General features: G+C 51.0%; 1 protein-coding gene across 1 annotated transcript in view; it reads right to left on the bottom strand.

Moving 5' to 3' along the window:
* The window catches only part of CACNA1A (calcium voltage-gated channel subunit alpha1 A), a 218,642-nt gene that overhangs the window by 160,662 nt on the left and 34,691 nt on the right, over positions 1-23,289 (bottom strand). The window contains 2 exon segments of the mRNA XM_087425368.1: positions 15,452-15,591; positions 17,584-17,689. Coding sequence (XP_087281494.1) covers positions 15,452-15,591; positions 17,584-17,689 — 246 coding nt within the window.

The raw sequence follows: 23,289 nt of genomic DNA, 5'->3' as shown, positions 1-23,289 counted from the left end.
CTGGCCTGCTGCGGCCAACAGTGCCCGTCGTGGGGGCCTGCCATTCCTGGGACCCACCCTCCAGAGACCCGGGTGCCTCCTTCCCCTCTTAGAACCCTGCCTCTGCCACGCGAACAAGCCCAGGCCAGCCCGCGGGAGGACAAGAGACTGTGAGGAGCAGAGCACAGCGGTCCCCGCCGAGGCCATCCCAGACCAGCCTACTGCCAGCCTACAGCCAAACAGGAGAGCCACCCAGCGGCCCCACAGCTGACCACAGATGCAAGAATGAGCTCGGCCCAGACCAGATGAAGCACCCAGCTGAGCCTAAACTGCCAACCTGCGGAATCACGAGATAAATGAGTGCTTGTCACTGCAAGCCACTGGGTCTCGGGGCTGTTTGTTATCTGGCACTATTACGGCAACAAGGCTAACACAAAGGCGCATACAGAAGAGACGGTTATACGGTGAATTAAGACAGAGTTTTAAAATAAAATGTTGTGACTTTAAACGTACCCTCTAAGCATTCATAAAATCAAAAGTCAGGACAGTCCCTAGAATGATGAGAAAGGTGGAACACATTCCTGGGCTCTCCTGGAGCTAGATGTGGCCATGTGACACATTTCTGGCCATGAGATGTCAGTAGAAGCTTGCTGGATGGTTTCTGGGAAAGATTTTGCTTTGATACAAAAGTTGGTAGAAATGGGTGGAGTCATCTCATCCCTGCTTCTTTCTGACTTGAATGTGGACACGATGCTGGGAGCTCCAGCAACCATTCTGCAACCATGAGGTAAAGGCCTAGAGAATCGCAGAGATGCCAGCCAATGCCAACTAGTACCCACCCCAGAGTGGGTAATAGGAGAATGATAAGCTCTCGTTTGTTGAAGCCATCATGAGTTGCATTTTCTGTTACTTGCCACTGAACGCATTCCTAATACATTCTTCAAACATTTCCCCACTTCTGGGCCACACAAGACTCCACAATGGGAACACAGGAACCACATTTCTCCTTTCTCCTTCAGGCATCCCCAGTGGACAGGCTACCGTGCTGATGCAATTCTCACTTCACAGTGAGACAAGCCTGGTTTGCTCATTGCTTCTGTTCTGGAACAAATCCTACTTATTGTCACCAGCCAAAGACCATAAACAATGTTGCTAACTCATCCCCACTCCCGGGTCCTGGATCCCCCCCTGGATCTTGTTTGCTCTTCTGCTCCGAATTTCCGTGACTTTAATTCACTCTGACCTTTGCTCTTCTCTGCACAGAAACCTGTGACCCACCAGGCCAGGAAGGAGAGAGCGTGCTTTGTCTCCGGAACATCGCAGAGCCCAAACTCCCCAGCGGTGCAGGGCCTGGCTCTCGGCTGTCCCTCATTTACCCCTGCCCTACAGAGCAGCCGTCCTCACAGCCCATTTGGCACCAAGAGAGTGAGCTTTACTTCCTCCTCATCGCTGAAGCCTAGAGACGAACTGACTCTCAAAACGCTTCACCAGGAAACCTAGGCAGCGGAGCGACACTTCCTGGCAGAACTAGGTAAGCGCCGGGCAGACACCAGGGGTGCTGTGCCCGTGGCCCCCATCACTCTGTGAACGTCTACGATCTTCTGGCCGCAGACGCAGGCTCAGCCCGAACGCAGGGCAGGCCGGGGGAGCCAGGGAGCTCACGCCCCAGAAGGGCCCCCGTCCCGGCTCCCTCACTCCTCTGCTGGGCTGACTCTGAGGGGCGTGTTGCACCGGGCCTCCCAAAGTCCTGCAGAGAGATTCGGGAAGCACTAGCGGGCCACAGCACCGACTCCTTGGCTAACGTGACCTCTCCTGGCTGCCTCTCCTTTCTACCTCACCCCTGCGTTCCTCAATCCACGCTTCCCTGGATCGCCAGGCAAACCGCTGGCCCTCAGATCTCGGTCTCAGGGTCAGTTGAGGTTCTGGGCTGCAAAACCGGAACCTGACCAGCTGTCTTAGGCACAAAGGGGAGTTTAGGAAGCTCAGATGATCAACAGAAGGCCAGAGGAGGGGCTGGGAAAATGGGCAGGGGTAACGCAGCCACTCGGACCCTCACTGCAGAGGCTGCTATGCAGGAGTCCGGAACCATCCCTCCGTGTTTGGGTCACTGACTCAGTTTTCAAACTCCTGGTGGGGAAGCAGGGCCCTGGTTGAGTTTAAATCGCACACCCTGACGACCACGGGGTGGAGAGAGGAAGACCCCCTCCTTCCCACAACCCTCAACTTGTGGGTGAGTATGGGGTCCCCCAGTCCAGCAGTGCCACACAAGGGGGGTTCTCCCCAGATGGGAGGACAGGGTTGGATGTCGGGTCCTCATCTAACAAGAGCAAATGTTCCCCATGGCTGACTTACTGTCTGTGGAGCGGGGCCTGGGGAAGTGGTAACAATGATCATCTCCACTGTAATCACAGTTGTTAGTCTGATAATAGCTGTCATCACTGAGCACTTATCCTACAGCAGTTTCTAGGACTCTACACGCACCATCTCACTGAAGCCCACCTTCTGAGGTGGGTGCCACGATTATTCCCACTTCACAGATGGGCCCAAAGAAGCCCCACACTCCTTCCTCTCTCTTCAGACACCGACTGGTAATCCCATCCGTCAACCCGGCCCACCACGTGTCGGACATCAGCTCCTTAAACCCTTAAACAACTCGACGAGACGGGGGTTGTTATTCCTCCTGTTTTCTAGGCGAGGAAGCTAAGATTCAGAGAGGTGCAGTCACCTGCCTGCGGTGACACAGCTTGCAAACAGTGGAGCTGGGTTGTGAATCTACTCGAGCTCCACAGTCGCTGGTCTTGCCCAGCCTGTGCACACTGGCCCCCGCCTCTAGAGCTGCCGCACGGGAAGCAGCTGAGTTGCAAAGCCCGCCTCTAACCCGGCGTCTCTACCTGAGCATCTTTGTACGTAGCACTCACACCTGACACCACGACGCGGCGGACACATCCCCCCAAGAAGAGGTCACCCAGAGGTGCACCCCGATTCCTGCTGCCCTGGTGGTCATACCCAACCTCGAAGAGAGGGCTTCTGAAGCGAAGACCCCGCACGTCACAGAGTAAGAGCTTCTCAAACGTAGCCCCCACGCCTCACGAGCATCCGTCCAGGTGTTCTGTATGAAACACCAGTTCATCTCTCTAAACGTGCCCACCATTTCACCCTCCCCCCAAAAGAATGTTTGTGAAGGAAAGGAAAAAGACCCAGAAATCAGGCTGTTCCCCAGGGAGACCACCCAACCCATCACATCTCTGGCACAGCTGGTGGGAACTGCCGAGCATTTTCTCCTTCCTTTCTCTGCCAAACCTCCTGAACGGGAGGGCCAGCCTACGGCTGTCTCTTCTTCTCCATCAGAACCTCCACCACCACATTTCACGCGTCCCAGCCTCCCCGTGGACCGCCCTGGTGAAGTCCCTCTTTTCCTTGCAGACACAGAGCCCCAGAGGCTCCCTTCTCTCTTCCGCTGCAGTTGGCACAGCTGCCTGCGGCACAGCCCCTCTTTGTGACCACCCGTCCACTGCATCTTCTGTCCCCCGCCCTGCTCCTCGTCCTCCCCCGGTCCCTAAGTGTGGGTGCCACTCTGCACTCAGTCACGTCCCAGCTTTAACCAGCCTCTTTGTGAGTGACTCAAAGCTGACCGGCCGGTCAAGCCTTGACCGTATCTACGTCTGTCTGCAAAGCAACGTTCCTACCTTGACGTCTTGCAGGGACCTCAACATGACTGAAATACGTTCTTCTCACTAGAAGCACCCTGTGCCCTTGTCGAAGCACCACCACTACGCCCGTCAATAGTTGGTTGATTGTCATGTTCTGGAATGTTCTTTCTTCTGGTGAAACAGCTCTAAAATCCTTCCTTTCCTGCCTATTTCCATTACCTGACTTGAGTCCCAAATCATCCCAGACTTGGAATTATCTCAATTCCAGGACTTACTCTGCCACAGTCAGGAATCCTTCTCTCCGCCCCCGACCATATTTTATCAGGCCCCTGTTACGTACTAAGAATCATCCCGTCTGATCTTCACCTCCACCCAGTGAGGTGGTGTTAACATGAGCTTCATTTAAGACGAGTAAAACAAGGACCAGGGATAATAAACCACTTGCCCAAAGCCACACATCTTCTGAGCAGCAGAGTCAGGATTTGAACCCACATCTCCAAAGTAACGTCGGGTCTTACGTGGGGGAGTTGGGCCTGGTTCTGAAGTCAGCGCACAAGGGAGAAATTACCAATACTCAACAGTTCCCTTGAAAAACCTTTAAATCACCCATAAAGCACAGTACGCACGGTTTTGTGTATTTGAGCCTGGCCAGTAACACGTGTATAAGGTGGACGGTAATACGTGATATAAAGGAATGGGAGTCGTATGCTACGTGTGACAGGTACTGCTAAACGTCCCCACAGCCACTTCCCTCTCCCATCTTTCCCACAGGCAGAGCCAGCCTCCCATAAAACAGCAAAAATGCCAGATACTCATGTTTCTGGTTTTCCCTGAAGCTAGAAATTGTCATGTGACCCAGGTATGGCCAATAAGATGTAGGGGGAAGTGTTTTGGGAACTTCTGAGAAAAAATTTTTTTTTCTTCCCAGATAAAGAGAAAAAAGCCTCCAGTGAGAGTTTTCTCTCCCCACCACTACTTTCCTGCTTTCAGCTGAGGCTGTGAGAGGAGGAGATGTGGCAGCCATTTTGCAACCTTGAGGCAACAAAGCATGAAGCCAAAATTCAACACACTGAGGAAGGCAGGGGGAAGGACATCGCTGAGCCACTCACCCAGTCCTGGTCTACTGATTTGTGGATTTCTAGGTCAGGCAACAAAAACCTCCACTTAATGTTAAAGCCCCTTCTAGCTGTCTTTTCTCTTACTTGTGGAGAAAAGCACTCCTAACTGATGTACTGGGTTCCATGAAGAACATGTATTATGTTCGTTCCTTGGAAAAAGCTCACTAAATGGAATGGCAGGTAGAAATGACCCCACCATTTAGTTACTATATTCTTTCTTTTTACTTTTGTAGATGTGCCAATTACGTATCGATGATTTTGTGTACGACAAATTTGCACAGGCTACAATTCTGCTACACGTTTCGCAAGCTCTGCTTTGAAAACGTCCAGGGCGGGCCGGCTCTGTGGCTTGGCGGTTAAGTGCGTGCGCTCTGATGCTGGCGACCCGGGTTCGGATCCCGGGAGCGCCCTGAGGCACCACTTCTCCCTCCAACACGAGGCCGGGTCCCACGTACAGCAACTAGAAGGATGTGAACCTATGACATACAACTGTCTACTGGGGCTTTGGGGGGAAAAAACTGAATAAATAAAATCTTTAAAAAAAAAAAAAGAGAAAACGTCCAGGGCTATTTCCTACCAGTCTACACCCCTTGGTCTAGTTTACAAAGTCCTCCCAGTCTGATCCCTCCTGTCCGTTCAACCTCGGAATTATTCTGTTTACTCTCCCTGGAATACAACAGGAAGCAAAGGAAACAGCATGAGCCACACGTTAGTGCCCAGAGCAGGACTCAGGAGGCTCCACTTTCCTTCCCGCCCCTGTCCCTGAGTTTCACCTCCTGAAATTCCGTAAGTGCCTCTTCAGTACCACAAACAAAACTTGGATTCCTAAAATCAAAGCTTCTTAGGGATGAAAGGACTCCCGGGCATAAAGCATTTCATACTCTTTAGCCTAAGATGGCTCCAAAACAGGTTTACACATAGGTGAGTTACACACTCAAAAAGTATATCCAGCTGCCTGGTTCAGTGTGCAACTTGCACAACTATACACAGCCTGAGAACACACCCTGTTCAGACCCTCCTCTTCCACACAAACCTGTCCATGTTTGTGCCACCTTATTAATGCAACGTAGCCAGCAAAGCTGATTCCAAAGGAGTTTTAGTCCATTCGGAGCTACAACACATAAGACACACCGCAACTCCTGGGGTGGGACTACAGCCACGGCAGGCGCATCCAGCCACAGTACGTGTGGTTGTTAAGTCCACACTCCCAACTGCCCTCCAAGACCGCACCGTCCCGTCTAGACCAGGCGATGCGCGGGGCACTCGGGCAGGGGCCTCTCTGCCTCCAGAACCAGTTCATCTCAGGTCATAGGTTGTAGGTACCATCGATTCATTCATCCAGTCCAAAACACTTATCGAGCGCCCACTGTGCGCTTGGCACTATTCTAGGCACTGGGAGACGCAACCGTGGGCAGAAGAAACCAAATCTCTGCCCTCGTGGAGCTGACCTAGTGGAGGAGACAGGCTAGAAATGAAGAGTAAAATATCTAGTTTGTCAGAAAGTGGTAAGCGCATGGAAAAAATCTAAATAGGAGAAAGAGGACAGGAAGTGTTGGGAGAACACTGAAACTTGAGGTACGGGGCCGTGGGACACTGGGGAAGCCTTGAGGATGAGGGAAAGGGCTGAGCAGACATCTGGGAGAACAGCACACCAAGCAGAGGGAACCGAAATACAAAGGCCCTGAGGTGGAAACGGGTCTGGACTGTTCCGGAACAGCGAGGAGCCTGGTGCGGCTGGAGCCGGGTGAGCGGGGGGAGGGCGGGGGGTGATGGGGCAGGCCGTGCAGGCCGCTGTGCGCCACGACGAGGACTTGGCTTCCACACTGAGCGAGACGGGAACCACGGGGGGGATGCGAGCAGAAAAGTGATTTGATCTGATTTATGTGTTAAAAGGACCCTTCTGGCTGCTGGTGGTGATAACAGGCTGCGGGGAGGAGGGCAGAAGCAGAGAGGCCCGGGCAGAGGCTGCTTCAGCAGCCCAGCTGGGAGACGGCGGCTCAGCCAGGGTGGTGGTGTGGAGGCGGGAAGTGGTGAGACCCCGTATGTATGTTAGAGACAGAACCTATAGAACCTGCAGAAGGACGGGTGTGGGGTGTCTGAGAGAGGGAGGAGGCATCAAGATTTCTGGCCGGAAAGGACGGAGCTGCCATCCAACCACATGGGAAGACAGCAGGAGCAAATATTAGGAGGATGCTCGGGAGCTCAGTTGTGGCCTTGAGTGTGAGAAGCCTGTGAACTCCTCCCCAAGGGGGGACTTCGAGACAGCTCCAGTCTGGAGACTTAAGTTTGGGAAACATCAGCGTAAAAGGGGTATTTAAACCCTGGACATTGGATGATAGCCAAGGGCTGAGAACAGTCAGAGAAGCCAAGAAAACAGGGGCTTTCCTCTTCTGGACTCCCTCAAATCTCAGCTTTCCCATTCTACTGCACTACCCTGCGGACGGCGAGGGCCTTCCGCCTGCGGGTCAGGCCCAGGTCCTCCCCGGGCAGAGGACAGACTATCCAGCTTCTACAGCCTCTGTCACAACACAGCATCTCCAGGTCCCGCAGCCTCTCCCTGCATAGAGCAGAGCCCAGCATCTCTCGCCTGGCAGCCTCTGCCTCGGCCCCAGGCACCCACCTGCTTCCCATTCCGCTGAGATTTCCTCCGCCCGCCAGGCAGCCGCCTCCCTGCCCTGGCGGGAGGAGAGGAGGCATCAGCCCTGCGAACGCAGAGGCAGTGTCCAGATGCCTCTGTGGAGGCAGGCTGGCATTCGTCATGGCAATTCAGGAGGACAGGACCTCGATCAGCCCCAAACCTGCGGAGAGACGGGTGGCAAGGTCTTCTCCAGCCACACAGGGAAAACCGCCAAGACGCTCAACAGGGAACATCACCGGGCCATCTGGCCCTCGCTCGGCCCCTCCCACCCCAGCCAGGGCAGAGGGGGAAGGAGGACGCCTTCACACAGCGAGGCGTGCGGGCCGCTGTCCAGGGTCCTGAAACTCTAACCCGCCGGACTCCCAGCGACCACTCCCCGCGTTATTTAGGATCCTCTGACAGCAGATCCAAGACAAGAACCTTTAGGAGGTGACCCCTGGAATTAAAGAGGACCAAAGCAGAAAGAGGGGACTAGGTACAGAGGCCACTAGTGAGTGGGTATCACTGTGAGCAACTGGGATTCAACCTTGCTGGGGATCCTTTGAGAGACTGTAGAACACACCTCTAAGTTTTCTCACTGGGCAGTGGGGAAGCCAGGGTGTTTATCACTGAATCCCACGCTCACTGGCTAAGGGCTGCTCCTGGGGCTGGTAAGCGCCTGTCGTGTGGGATGAACAAACTTCTGTGACGCTAGAGAAGACCCTCCAACAGAGATGCAGAGAGAAGAGAGTGTCGGAGGTGCAAAGAGGTTAGTTTGCAAGGAAACTGCCCACCGCAGCTGCAGGTAACTCAGGGGTGAGCTGGACGAATATGGAGTGGGGTATTTGCAGAATCTACCACACCCTCTCCACAGGAATTTAATTTTTTTCCCTTCAGTTCACCAACTCCCATTTATGAAGCACTCAGAAAGGTCCAGGGACTCAGTTCAAGGTATCTGCCACATACATTGCCTTCTCTAATTCCCCCCACAGCCTAGGAGGTAGACACTGTTATTACGCCCCTTTTCCAGGTGAGAAAACTGAGGTTCAGCAAAAGTAACTCACCTTCTTGAGTCTGTCACTGGCAGAGCTGCTTCTGACTCCGAAGCTGAGGTCTTAACCACGGGGCTGTGCCAATCTCCCACTTCTGGCAATCTCTTTCACCCATTTTTTTCTTACCACAGTGGAGCCCAAGGTAGAAGAGAGAAGGAAGGATTCCCCCTGACTTCTCTGGAAAACTTGACTTAGAAAAATAGTATAGGACCCAAGAAAACAGATTCTGGGTCCAGATCTGCATAAGTTCAAATCCTGGATCTAACATTGATGAGGTGGGCAACTTTGGGCAAATTATTTAACCTCTTTGGGCCTCATTTTCCTCATCTGTAAAATAGAGATAATAATGGTACTTAACTCAGAGGGTTGTAAGGATTAACTGAGCGCTCATACACGTATAGCATAGCATGTTGTAAGTGCCTTGTAAGTTCTAGTTTGTGAGTGCTGCCTCTGTTGTTAATAACAGGCATCATGTTCACAAGGATACTGGGCTGAATATAGCTCTTTGTCTGAACGTCACTTGGGCCTGGTGTCATCCCAGTTTTGGCAGTGTCCTAGTAGACCCTTGCAAGTAGCTTAACCTCTCTGAGCCCAGATTCATCTCTAAGAAAGGCTTGTGAAACTGAAAGGTGAAAATGCACATAAAATAGTTAATATAGTGCTGGCACACAGCAAGCGATTAATAAGTGATGAGAAGAACAATCACGGCAGCCACATCATTATCGTTGCTGTCACTGTTGTTATAAGATGGAGAAGGCAGCTCCTGCTGCTAGGAAGTGAGGCGTTCCCGGTGGAACACAATTCAGCAAATATCATGACAACCAAACGCTCTGAACAATAAAAAGATTGATGCTCTCTCAACGACGAAACTCTCCGGATGATAAAGAGCACTGTGTCACAGCAGGGAACCCTTTGGGTACCAACGTGACTGATCCACTGTGGGAGAAATTAATGCAGAGAGACATTACAATAAAATGAAGCTGGTGATTTATAGGCGCTGTGAGTTGGTCTCCTGAGTTAGAATGCTAGTTGAAGTTTGTTCCTGTTCTTGTGTTGGGAATGCTGTTTGTATTTGCAGGCAACTCAACACAGCTGCATGGGAGGTGAAGGAGGGAGGAGAGGCTGAGGAGTAACTGTGTGTGTTTGTGCAATGAATCAAGAAGGGAAGACGGCACGAGCCGGATGTGATTCTGGTCAAGTCATAGTGACCCGTCTGGGCCTCAGTTTCTTCAACTATGTAGGAAAAAAAGGGGGAAGTGGGATTACTCTCTGAGGCTCCCTTTCTACTTCTCTGGAAAGGGGCCACATTCTGGGGACTTGGGGGAAGGAGGAAGGAGGAAGGAAGAGAAGGCAAAGTCTGAAGGCAGAACCCGAGGGGTGGCATTAATCATCTACACCACCAAGCTGGGGTTCCAGGCTCCTTGACATGAACATACCTTCTGACTCTGGAAGACTCCTGATTTGCCACCATCTCTGTGTGACTCTGGACAAATTACTTAGCCTCTCTGTGTCAACTTCCTTGTGAGTAAGATAAAGGGGCGGACCTGTCAGAGTCCACTGAGCCCTAAAATTCAATGATGCTATGAAACCAAAGCCAATGTCCTTCCCTGCTGGTCCCCGAGTAATTGGGTTTTTTCTTTGCTTCTGATCCTCAACAAAACTACCCAAAGCCTGGGGAAGTTCATAGGACCTTCCAAAAAGGAGCCTTCATTTTTACAGAGTCACAAAATATCAGAGTTAGCAAGGATCCAGAGCTCATCCGTCCCACGTCTTATCTGACATCACAGACTCCTGGACTGCTTGACTATCTCTTTCAATGCAATGGTCTCCATCTCCTTAAACAGCTTAGAAATTTTCCCAGAACACTCTGATTATCAGAAGTGTTACCGCTTTTCAGCCTAGCAGCCATTTATTTTACTGAGCACATACTAGTTGCCAGGTTTGGTGCTAAGCCCGTGAATACAAAAACAACCGCCTTCATCTGTACCCTGGCAATGTCCACAGTCTCTTTTCTTTTTTTTTTTTTTTGTGAGGAAGGTCAGCCCTGTGCCAACATCTGCCAATCCTCCTCATTTTTGCCGAGGAAGACTGGCCCTGGGCTAACATCCATGCTCATCTTCCTCCACTTTACACGAGACAATGCCACAGCATGGCTTGCCAAGCGGCGCGTCAGTGTGTACCCGGGATCCGAACTGGCAAACCCCAGGCCGCCGCAGCGGAGTGCGCACACCCAACCGCCCGCGCCACCGGGCCGGCCCCACAGTCTCTTTTCTTAACATGCACAATTGTATTATTTGACCTCTTAGATGTCTATATATAGTTGAGCATTACAATGAAAGCTCTGTCATCTCAGAAATATAGCCAAGCTTCTGAAATCTTCCTCTTACACATTTTCAGTTATATGATCCGACCTTCAAATGCCATGCTTTAAAGGGGTTTGATAAAATTACAAAGTTAGAATTTCTCTGAGGCCTTGAGCTACACAGAACAAACAAAAATCCATGGGTAAGATCTTTTCTGCCAAACATCACACAAGAAGAAGGCAAAAACCTTGGTAATCCATGAAAAATGAATGGTGTTTTAATGCTGCAGTTTGCTCAGAAAAGCGAGAAGACAATGAGTTAATCAGAAAGTGCTTGTTAAAGTCATCTTTGTCTCAATGTCAAATCAATGCTCTCCCGTCCTCTCCCCTGGAACACGGAATTCAGCTCACTGCATTTCCTCATCACTAACATCGAGCAGAAGGCTGTGCTTGCAAGGCTTTTGGTCTCCTCTCCCTGTTCCTAGCTTATAAACCAACAGGAGACTAGATAGCACCTTGGAATTTGAAGTAGTAAAATTGAGTGATGTGCCTGATTTGAAGGAGATAGAACCACCAGACAATAAGGAAGGATGGTTGATTGCTGGAGAAATGAAAGTGAGGAAAGCAAGAGTAAGGAATGCAGAAAAAATAAAGAAGGAAAGGAGAAGAGGATATGAAAGAAATAGAATCTACAGTAGAGGGTCCTCGTGTCTTTAGGATCAGGACCCCCTGGGAATCTAATGAAAACTACAGATCAGAGAAATACGCACACACACACACACACAATTTTTGCATGCAACTCCAGAGGGTTCATGGACCCCGCTAATCCCAACCGTGAGGTTCCATCCTTAGGACCTATCTTCCCCAGATGAAGAATTTCTCCTCTAGAGGCTCATCAGATGTCAGGAAACTGGAAAGAAAGACTGCCTTGCTGTAATCAAGGAGCACATACAAAGATCCAAGTGGCAAACTGACCTGTCAAATGGCCGCCTTTCAACTCACTGACCAGTCACTGAAACTAACCACATGCTCAATGGTATCTGAGCTTCCCTAGCTGTTTCAAGAACCATTTTATATAAAAACAGGGGTTTTTAAGGCTTGTTCCTGCCAGCAAGGTCAAGCCAGCCCGTGCCAGCAAAAGTCAGCCCCCAGGGAGCATAAATTGGCACAACCACTTTGCAGAGCAATTTGGCAATATCTCGCAAAGCTGAGGGTGCGTACAGCACACAGCTCAGCAGTTCCACTCCTGGGCATAAACCCTAGAGAAATCCACTCACAAAAAATGAGGGGACAGCTTGGTTCAAAATAGCTCAAAGCTGGAAACAACCCAAATGGATACATACATGGTAGAATATTCATACTACAGAACACTACGCAGCAGTGAAAACGGATGAATGAAGACTATTCTTGTCAACCAAATTAAGCTCATGTTGAGTGCAAAGGGCAGGCTGTAAAAGAAAACATTCATAGAGAAACTTACAGCATGCAAAACGGTACCATATATATTTCTTATATGTTTAGGTAATAAAAGTGTAAATACATAAATGCAAATGACAAACACACCATTCAGGAAAGTGCTTCTGGACGGGGGAGAGAAAGGAATGAGGCCAGAGAAGGGGGCACAGGGACTTGCACTGTATTAGAAAGGTTTCATTTTGATGGCAGGTTGCTCCATCAGCTCCCTGCCCTCACCTCCTCTACTCGCTCCCTCACTCACTCTGCTCTCTCTGGTCTCCAGTGTTCATCAAACATGCCAGACACAGTCCAGACTCAGGGCCTTTGCACTTGCTGTACCCGCCACCTGGCACTCTCCTCCTCCAGCTATCTTCATGGCTCATTTACTCACCTCACTCAGGTTTTCATTCAAATATCACCTTCCCAATGAAGTCTTCCCTGGTTCCCAGGTCCCCTGCTCATAATACATCCCATCCCGTCCCTGATTTATTTTTTCTCTGTAGCTCTCACCACCATCTAACAAACTAGATATTTCATTCATTCATTCACTCATTCATTTTGTCTTTCTTCACCATTAGAATATAAGTTCCACAAGGGGAGGGATTTTTTTTATTGGTGTCATAATAGTTTATAACATTGTGAAATTTCAGTGGTATATTATTATTTGTCAGTCACCACAAATATGTGCCCCTTTAACCTTCATGCCCACCAAGGGGAAGGATTTTGTCTGTTCTGTTCACTGCTGTGTCTCAGAGCCTGGCACACAGTAAGTGCATAATAAATATTTATGGAATGAATGAATGCAGGCACAAGTATTTGTTATATTATTCTTTACTTGTTTTTGAATGTCTGAATATTTTTATTGTACATTTTTAACAACAACAACAAAGTCAGCTACTGGGCTGTTTCACAGATGAGTTTCCTAGCAAGCTAAAAGAAAAGTGCCCAATGCCATGCCATGTCTCTGGAACCTGCTGAGGTCCCAAGCCACAGGACTGTGGACACAGCCAACAGAGGTCCCTAAGTGAACACCCAAGCCCACTAGAGCTGGCCCAGGGTCTTTACAACAGACCACTCAAATCTGAATGCCTCTACAGAAACAGCCCAATACATCACAGCTCCTTCTGTGGGAAGCAGTCTTGCTCTGACACAACAAATGTGTTCAAAACCTGAATTGTGAGAGCCCAGCCAACACAGGATGGGTGCTAAGACCCACGACACCTGCCAAGAGAGACAGGGCCTGGGGCAGCAATAGAACCTCAAGGAGCACTGTGACCCCATGAGGAGACCTGTGACCCCATGAGGAGAACTGGGACCCCATGAGGAGACCTGTGACCCCATGAGGAGAACTGTGACACCACAGAGGAGACCTGTGACCCCAGAGAGGAGAACTGTGACCCCACAGAGGAGACCTGTGACCTCATAGAGGAGAATTGTGACCCCCCAGAAGAGAACTGTGACCCCATAGAGGAGAACTGTGACCTCACAGAGGAGAACTGTGACCCCACAGAGGAGACCTGTGACCCCACAGAGGAGACCTGTGACCCCACAGAGCAGACCTGTGACCCCACAGAGGAGAACTGTGACCTCATAGAGGAGAACTGTGACCCCATGAGGAGACCTATGACCCCATGAGGAGACCTGTGACCCCAGAGAGGAGACCTGTGACCCCATGAGGAGACCTGTGACCCCATGAGGAGAACTGTGACTCCAGAGAGGAGAACTGTGACCCCATGAGGAGTACTGTGACCCTACAGAGGAGAACTGTGACCCCAGAGAGAACTGTGACCCCATGAGGAGAACTGTGACCCCACAGAGGAGAGCTGTGACCCCAGAATGAGAACTGTGACCCCAGAGAGGAGAACTGTGACCCCATGAGGAGACCTGTGACCTCACAGATGAGACCTGTGACCCCTGAGAGGAGAACTGTGACCCCAGAGAGACCTGTAACCCCAGAGAGGAGACCTGTGACCTCACAGACGAGACCTGTGACCTCACAGATGAGACTTGTGACCCCAGAGAGACCTGTGACCCCACAGAGAAGAGCTGTGACCTCCTAGAGGAGAACTATGAGGAAGGCCTCCCAAAGAAGTCTTGGAAGAGAAGAGCTAGGCTTGGCTTAGGGGAGAAGAGTGGGTGGGCAAGGGAGCCTGAAATCAACACAAAATAGTTATGTCCATAGTGGGATCTAACAAAAGGCTTTGGGGTCTTTGACAGAGATTTGCTGGCTATTTACCAAACCCAAATCCCTTTCCTTCTAAGCACAGTCTGACATTTCCCAGCTTCCCTTGCAGTGATACGTGCTCATGTGACTGAATTCTAGCCCAAGGAATAGAGTGGAAGAGGTATGTGCCAGGTCCCAGCCAGGCCCACACAGCCTCCCACGCATCACCTTCCACGTTCGTTTCTCTTCTGGGGTCTAACGCAGACAAGCATAGAGTTCCTGGAAGCTGTGGGTCAACAGTGAGGAGCCACAATGTAGCAAGGGTCCAGGCCTGTCAATCACTGTTTGGAGGAGAGAAGCCTGCCAACGAGGAACAACTGTTCTGGGCTTTCAATGAGTGAAAAATAAACTTCTGTTGTTTTAAGTCATTATCTGGTTTTGGATTTTTTGTTATAGCCGCTAGCGTTACCTTATACAGAGTTCTTGATGGAAAGTATATACACATCCACCTCTCAACTGTGGTTCATTACATATAGACCTAAAAGCTCCTCAAAGGCAGTGACTGTACCTTACCTAGGTTGATTGTCTCCACAGTCCTACCACAAACCATTTAACCCAGAAGTCCTCCACAAACATTTATCGACTTGAAATAAAGGCCAACGTGAAATAAAGGCATCCCTGAGTGAGGCAAAAGGACCAGACATGGACAATAGTTAAAAACTTCACATAATCACATAATCTGAGGTTCAAATCCCAGCTCCACCAGCTGGGTGATCTCAGGCAAGCTCATCTCCGTGCTTCAGAATCCTCAGCGGTCACCCGGGAATATTAATATTTCCTAATTCATTGGGTTGTCACGAGGATTAAATGAGAGAATGCACATAAAGCACTTTGGAAGCAGTCAACTCTAATAAGCTATTATTCTAATTGTAACAGAACGCTTCTGCTGTAATATGCAGCCGAGATATGAAGGGAGGGAAGAAGGCAGATGCATGTTGAAGCAGAACACGGGTGCTCGGCCTTCCCGAGCCCAGCCTAGACCACACCAACTGTTACGTTTCCAAAGTCCTCGTCATTCAAGATAATTCTAAGAAACATAGCACACGCCACTTACCCTGTTAGCACCACCACGAAGTCCATCACGTTCCAACCGTTCCTCAAGTAAGAGCCTTTGTGGAAGGCAAACCCAAGGGCGATGATCTTAATTCCAGCCTCGAAACAAAAAATTCCAATGAAGTATGGTTCTGTGTCATCCTGGAAGGGAGAGAAGGTAAGGTCAGTGTCTTTGGCTGGGCAGAGGGGGGCGTGATGAGGAACCAGCCCACCTGGAGATCTGTCTCCACCTCCCCTCCCCTCTCCTGATCCTCCAGCACTCACTGCCCCCCGCCACATCCTGCCTAGAATTTTCTTGTCTGAAGGCAAGAGAGACAGAAGCATGGCGAAGACGCCCTCCTTCTTCCCTTTTGACCAACCTCACATACCACTTGGCCAAGGAGAACTGTTTGTTTGGACCTGAGCTGTCCAGTACGGCAGCCTCTGGTCACACGTGGCTATTTAATTTAAATGAATTTAAATGAAATGAAATGGAAGATTCAGTCCTGCAGTCACACTAGCCACTTTTCCAGTGGCTACCATACTGGACAGTGCAGACGTAGGACATTTCTATCACTGCAGAAAGTTCTACGGGAAAGCACTGGTTTAGCATGTTTACTTGTCACACACGCCACTCAAGGTCTTTGCACCAACCTCACCCCAAACCTGACACTCGCGATGGTTCTCAGCTGGTGGGGCACCAGCACAGCTGTTCAGGTGGCTAAATATTGGAACAATACTTGTGTACTGGCTGGCAAACGGCCAGTGCCCTGGCCCCCAGGCCCTCACCGCACCTCCCACCAGTTCTGGCTTCCAGCTGATAGTCTATAGTATTTGAAATTAAGCCATAAGCTCTCCTCCACCAGAGCCCCTACATGGGTGTTTTCCCATCTGTTATGGGAACGTTTTTCAAGCTTCGATCATTTTCATTCTGCCTTCGTGATTTTTTCCATATCAGCTTACTGTTCTTGAAACTGGCTCTTTTTACGTAGCTTCATCTTAAGCAAAAACAAAAAAGCCTTGAAATTCTAGTCTGCTAGGCTAGTTATATTTCTTAGAATATACATCATAAGACATGACTATTAACATTTAAAAGTCTTGAGAGCATCAATACTTTGTGGATTAGGAATGAGTGGATTCTAACATATCTCTCCCTACACTTGCGCTATTACAGGTGGCTCTGAAGAGGTGACAGAGAAGTCTCCTCCACTGCACTGTCAGAGGGCCAGGAGAGAAACCAGCGGGCTGGGGGATGACTGGGGGATCAAGAAGGGTCTCAGGGCTAGTTTACCGCTCTGCGGACTTGCACCAAAGTATCAACTGGATTTTGAATGTCCTCCAGAGCTGACCTCCATGCATGAGAAACGTGGGGGACGGAAGAACAAGATAAATGACCTCGCAAGCAAGCAAGCAGGCCACAGTCAGGACGTGGGGCATTCCTTAGGGCAGCTGGACTGGTTTCTGCAGTAATGGCGGGAGGAAAAAGACTGCTGCAGACTAAAAGTCTGAAGTGACATAACAAAATCTAGACCATCTTCGAATCTCAGTTTGAACAAACCACTGTAAAATGCCATTTCTGAGACAACCACAGAAATATGATTATGACTGGGTCTTAGATGATTGCCAGGAAGCAATGTTAATCGTCACTGTGGTGGTGGAATAAAACGCCCGTCTTTTTAGCCATGCAGACGTAGGTATATGGCAGCAAACTGACATGTCGTCTGGGGTTTGCCTGAAAATACTTTGGCCCAGAAAGACAAACCAAGGAAACAAGAAAGGACAGAGGCAGCGAACGCGGGTGATGAGCTCACGGGTCAGGAGGGTTTCATTGTACTGTTCTCTGTATTTTTGTGAACGGTCAAATTTTTCCCAAGAATTTTGTTTTGAATATGACATTCTCACAGACAAGGTGACCATGTCGCCCATCCCTCTCCAGGTTGACAGCAGGTCTGCTGGGGGGCGAGGAGGGGCTGTGGACAGTGAGGGTGTCTCTCTCCCCACATTATCGGTGTTCGTGGAATGTGTGCTCCCAGGAGGGGGCCCGTGACCCGGCTCTTGGCTGCTAGACCGAGAGCCCACTCTGCCCTCTGCTCCCCCCACCGCATCAATTTGCTACCGTGGTAAAGGCGAGCCCCCAGCAGAGTCGTGACTCACCAGTCGCTCAGACATCGGGGTCTTGTCGTCATCGGGGAGGTGCTGCTCCAGGGCCAGGACGATGCAGTTGGCTATGATGGTGGCTAAAATCATGTATTCAAAGGGAGTATCCGGGAGTCAAGGAAAATCTTTCCAGCTTGTGTAAGGTAAGTGAGAAGGGATGTTTACAGTGTGCACGCCACCCCCCCGCCCCCCCGCCACTGGCCTAGGCTGAAACTATCTCGTGCCTTCCAACCGTCCCCTGCCTAACACTCTCCCCACTTCGGATCCCTCCAGCCCCCATCAGTTATCTTGTCTGGAGTGAATCCCTTCAGACCCCAAACCTGGGGCAGATGACTTTTTGTTTCTGACTCTTTTAATTGAAAGAGCTACCAATTATTAAAACAGAACATTTTCCTTTTTTTGTATTAAAAAAAATTAGAGCAGTTTTAAGTTCACAGCAAAATTGAGCAGAAGGTACAGAGATTTCCCATATATCCCCTGCCCCCACACACGCACAGCCCCCCCCATTATCAACATCCCCGCCAGAGTGGCACATTTGTCACAATTGATGAACCCACATAGACACATCTTTATCACTCAGAGTCCACAGTTTATCTCAGAGCTCACACTTGGCGTTGCACGTTCCATGGGTTTGAGCAAATGGACAATGACGTGTATCCACCACTACAGTGGGCTACAGAGTAGTTTCACTGCCCTAAAAACCCAGCAGATAACTTTTTAAGGAAAATGTAGATATTCTTCCTCCATCTCACCTCCAACATTCATTGGATAAATATTAATTCAGCACCTACTGCGTGCCAGGCTCTGTTCTGGGCACTCGGGACACAGCTGAGGGTAAACTGGACAAAAATCTCTGCCCTCGTGGAGGAGAAGTGAGTAAGTCAGACAACACAGCAACATAGTCCACTAGAAGACAGTGAGTACCATGGGGAGAAAAAGTAGCAAAGGAGGATGTGGGTTACGATTTTAATACAGTGGTCAGATCTGACACCAACAGCATGAGCAACAAAAGAAGAACTAGATAAGTGGGACTTAGCCAAAATTTAAAACTTTTGTGCATCAAAGGGCATTATCAAGAAAGCGAAAAGAAAACCAACAGAATGGGAGAAAATATTTGCAAATCATATCTGGTAAGGGTCTAGTATCCAGAATATATAAAGAACACTTACAACTCAACAACACAGACAAACAACCCAACTAAAAAATGAGTCAAGGGTTTGACTAGACATTTCTCCCAAAGAAGATATTCAAATAGCTGTTATGCACATGAAAAGATGCTCAACATCACTACCCATGAGGGAAATGCAAATCAAAACCACAATGAGAGCCAGCCCTGATGGCCTAGGGGTTAAAGTTCGGCACACTCTGCCTCGGTGGCCCAGGTTCAGTTCCCAGGCACAGAACCACACCACTTGTCTGTCAGTAGCCATGCTGTGGTGGTGGCTCACACAGGAGAACTAGAAGGACTTATAACTAGGATATACAACTATGTACTGGAGCTTTGGGAAGAAAAAAAAAAGAGAGAGAGGAAGATTGGCAATAAATGTCAGCTCAGGGTGAATCTTTCCCTGCAGACAAACAAACAAACAAAAACAACCACAATGAGATACCCACTAGGATAGCCAGAATTAAAAAAAAAAAAGAAAACAATAAGTATTAGCAGGGATGTGAGAAATTGAAACCCTTGTGCACTGCTGGTGGGAATGTAAAGTGGTGTAGCCAGTGTGGAAGACAGTTGGTGGTTCCATAAAAAGTTAAACATAGAATTACCATATGATCCAGCAATTCCACTCCTAGGTACATACCCAAAAGAAATGGAAAACATGTACTCAAACAAATTCTTGTATGCGCATGTTCATAGCAGCATTATTCACAACAGCCAAAAGGTGGAAACAACCCAAATGTCCATCAATGAATGAATGGTTAAACAAAATGTGGTATATCCATTGTGTGGAATATTACTTAGCCATAAAAAATGAAGCACTGATTCATGCTACAACGTGGATGAACTCTGAAAACATCACGCTGAGTGAAAGAAGCCAGGCACAACAGACCACATCTTGTATGATTCCATTTATATGAAATGTCAAGAATAAACAAACCCATAGAGGCAGAGAGCAGATTGGCGGTTGCCAGGGGCTGAAGGAGTGGGGAATCAGAAGTCACTGCTTAATGTTTTGGAACAAGATAGAGGCGATAGGTGCACGACATTGTGACTGTACTAAATGCCACTGAATTAGTCACTAAAAAATGATTACTACTGGTACGTGAATTTCACCTCAATAAAAACATAATATGGCAGCCAGGGCAGGCCTCTGAGAAGCTGCCCTTCCACACCTGAGGGAGGGAGGGGGTAGTCCACGTGCCCATGTCCAGACGCAGAATCCCCTCTCTCTCCAGGCACAAACTCCTTCCTGCATCCTGGGAATTCTCCTCCCGGGGAAGAGGTCGCTGGAGTGTCCCATTGGAGGGTCTGCCCTTGGGGAGGGTCTATCCTGCTCACTTCGTATGAGGGTCTGATCTGCTAGTCAGTCGGTGAATGGGAATGTTCCCTGTCCCCCTGCCAGACCCACAGACGCATCTCTGGTCCAAAAGCCGTGGGAAACAGCTGGCAATCTGAGAAGGCGGTCTCGGTGTGGAGAAATGGGTGCTGGGGGAGGAAGCCACAGGGTCTTGTGCACTCTGGAGCAGGGTTTCCCAGCCTCAGCACTACCAACACTGGGGTCGGATCATTCTGTGTGTGGGGCGTCCTGTGCATTGTGGGACGGTGGGGGGCATCCCTGGCCTCTACCCACCAGATGCCAGGAGCATCCTCTCCTCTCCAGTTAGGACAACCAAAACCTAGGATGACCAGAAGCGATCTGCAGACATGGCCGAGCGTCCCCGGGGACACTGAATTCCGCTGCCCTGCAGAAGGACCAAACGTTGAGTCTCGGTGAACTTGCCATGTTAAACCACTGCCCTCCTCCCAGCTTGCTCCCTTGGAAACTTTAAGTTTGGCGTTTTGGAAGCTCCATAAAACCAAGCGATCTTACAGGCTGAAGGAGGAGCTGGAGCAAATATCCACTTTCCAGGTGGGGAAACAGATAACCTGGAAGTAGGGACTCTAAATAAACCAGAAAAACCACGCCTTTGTCACCAGCCTCGTCCTCTGCCTCCAGCTGAAAGTGGCTGAGGCATGCTCCACGCTCCACGCACACTCTGAAAAGCAAATTCGAGACTCGGGGCAATCTGAGGAGCCAACAAAAGCCGGCCCTGTGACAATCGTCCCTGATTGGCTTCCTGCCTCCAAGCCGACAGTCATTAGGAGCACCGAGAACAAAGCTGGGCCGTGTTGCACAAATACTCCGCTCTGCCTCACCCTGCAGCCCGGAAAATAAGAGACAACATTTGTACACAGAGAAGCACGCCAGCCCTTCCTGGCCTCCCTCACCCAGCTTCTGAAGCCGTGACGGGAATCGACGATTCTGCTTCCCCACCCCGCCGACCAGCTCCTTGCTGGCTCCGGCTGGAAGCTGCCATGTCACTCCCGGGCCCCTGGCCTCCTGCCCCTGACAGCTGGGATGTGACTTCCTTTGCATAGATTCTAGCTGAGGTTCCAGGGAGAGTCCCCGGAGGCTGGCAGCGAGCAGCACTCTCATGGCCGCATCATCAAGGGTTCAACTGCCCGATGCTGCCTGCCTTTCAGACCCGGAGCTCCGGGGAACGGCGAGGAAGCCCCAGCCAGCACGCGGGCAAATGGAAAGAGGCCACCCACAGTCACCTTACTCCTCCTGCTTATTTCTTGTCAGACACGGCCACACCGGTGACCAAACGTCATCCCGGCGCCCTGCACGCACCCACAGACCCTGCCAACGTCCACAGACATGCCCCAAACAAGAATCTGCATGCTAACCTGACACCCCTGTTCTCAGCCCGCAGTCCAAGGACCAGCAGCACTGCTGCAGCCATCAGCAATGCAAAGCCTCAGGCCCCGGGCTGACCTGCTGAGTCAGAACCCGCGTTCTAGCAAGACCTTTGGGGGATCTGCGTGGACACTGAGGTCGGGGAAGTGCTGCCTTATCTAACTCAGGGGTGGGAGGGCCCAGGTAACGGTGGCCTGCAGTCATCCACAAAGAAGAGGGGCTCCCCTTCCCCTCCAAGCTTTCTCGTGCAGGCTCGGACCCCCAGTCGAGAATTCAGGAGGCCCAGACCATCTACTACGCCCACTCAGGGAGGAGCTGATAAGACGCCCAAGATCCTCATGAACAGGAGCAACGCTGGAATGAGACAGACGAGCAGAAAAGACCATTCCAGCTCACGCTCGGGGAGTCGCTCAGTGTGCCCCTGGCGCCCGGCTCCCGCAGAGGAAAGCCCAAGGCCTCCCAGCAGCCAGCAAGGCCCTGTACCCCCTGCCCTCACCCCTGCCTCACCCCCCCCACTCTCCCCTCCTTACTCAGCTGTACCCCCTGCCCCATCACCCCTGCCTCACCTCCTCCACTCTCCCCTCCTTCACTCAGCTCTACCCCCTGCCCCATCACCCCTGCCTCACCTCCTCCACTCTGCCCTCCTTCACTCAGCTGTACCCCCTGCCCTCATCTCCACTCTCCACTCCTTCACTCAGCTGTACCCTCTGCCCCATCACCCCTGCCTCACGTCCCGACTCTCTCCTCCTTCACTCAGCTCTACCCCCTGCCCTTACCTCCTCCACTCTCCCTCCTTCACTCAGCTGTACCCCCTGCCCCATCACCCCTGCCTCATCTCCCCACTCTCCCTCCTTCACTTAGCTGTACCCTCTGCCCCATCACCCCTGCCTCACCTCCCCACTCTCCCCTCCTTCACTCAGCTGTACCCCCTACCCCATCACTCCTGCCTCACCTCCTCCACTCTCCCTCCTTCACTCAGCTGTACCCCCTGCCCCATCACCCCTGCCTCATCTCCCCACTCTCCCTCCTTCACTCAGCTGTACCCCCTGCCCCATCACCTCTGCCTCACCTCCCCCACTCTCCCCTCCTTCACTCAGCTGTACCCCCTACCCCATCACCCCTGCCTCACCTCCTCCACTCTCCCTCCTTCACTCAGCTATACCCCCTGCCCCATCACCCCTGCCTTCACCTCCCCCACTCTCCCCTCCTTCACTCAGCTGTACCCCCGCCCCATCACCCCTGCCCTCACCTCCCCACTCTCCCTCCTTCACTCAGCTGTACCCTGCCCCATCACCCCTGCCCTCACCTCCCCCACTCTCCCCTCCTTCACTCAGCTGTACCCTCCGCCCCATCACCCCCTGCCCTCATCTCCTCCATTCTCCTCTCCTTCACTCAGCTGTACCCCCTACCCCATCACCCCTGCCTCACCTCCTCCACTCTCCCCTTCTTCACTCAGCTCTACCCCCTGCCCCATCACCCCTGCCTCACCTCCTCCACTCTCCTCCTTCACTCAGCTCTACCCTCTGCCCCATCACCCCTGCCTCATCTCCCCACTCTCCCCTCCTTCACTCAGCTGTACCCCCTGCCCTTACCTCCTCCACTCTCCCTCCTTCACTCAGCTCTACCCCCTGCCCCATCACCCCTGCCTCACCTCCTCCACTCTCCCCTCCTTCACTCAGCTGTACCCTCTGCCCCATCACCCCTGCCTCATCTCCCCACTCTCCCCTCCACTCAGCTGTACCCTGCCCTTACCTCCTCCACTCTCCCCTTCTTCACTCAGCTGTACCCCCAGCCCCAT

This window comes from Ceratotherium simum, chromosome 39 (genome assembly GCF_057802395.1).
Source record: "Ceratotherium simum simum isolate JZ-2026a chromosome 39, ASM5780239v1, whole genome shotgun sequence".
NCBI classification, from domain to species: domain Eukaryota; kingdom Metazoa; phylum Chordata; class Mammalia; order Perissodactyla; family Rhinocerotidae; genus Ceratotherium; species Ceratotherium simum.
The sequence above is the reverse complement of the archived record's forward strand: the minus strand, read 5'-3'. Positions and strand labels throughout refer to the sequence as shown.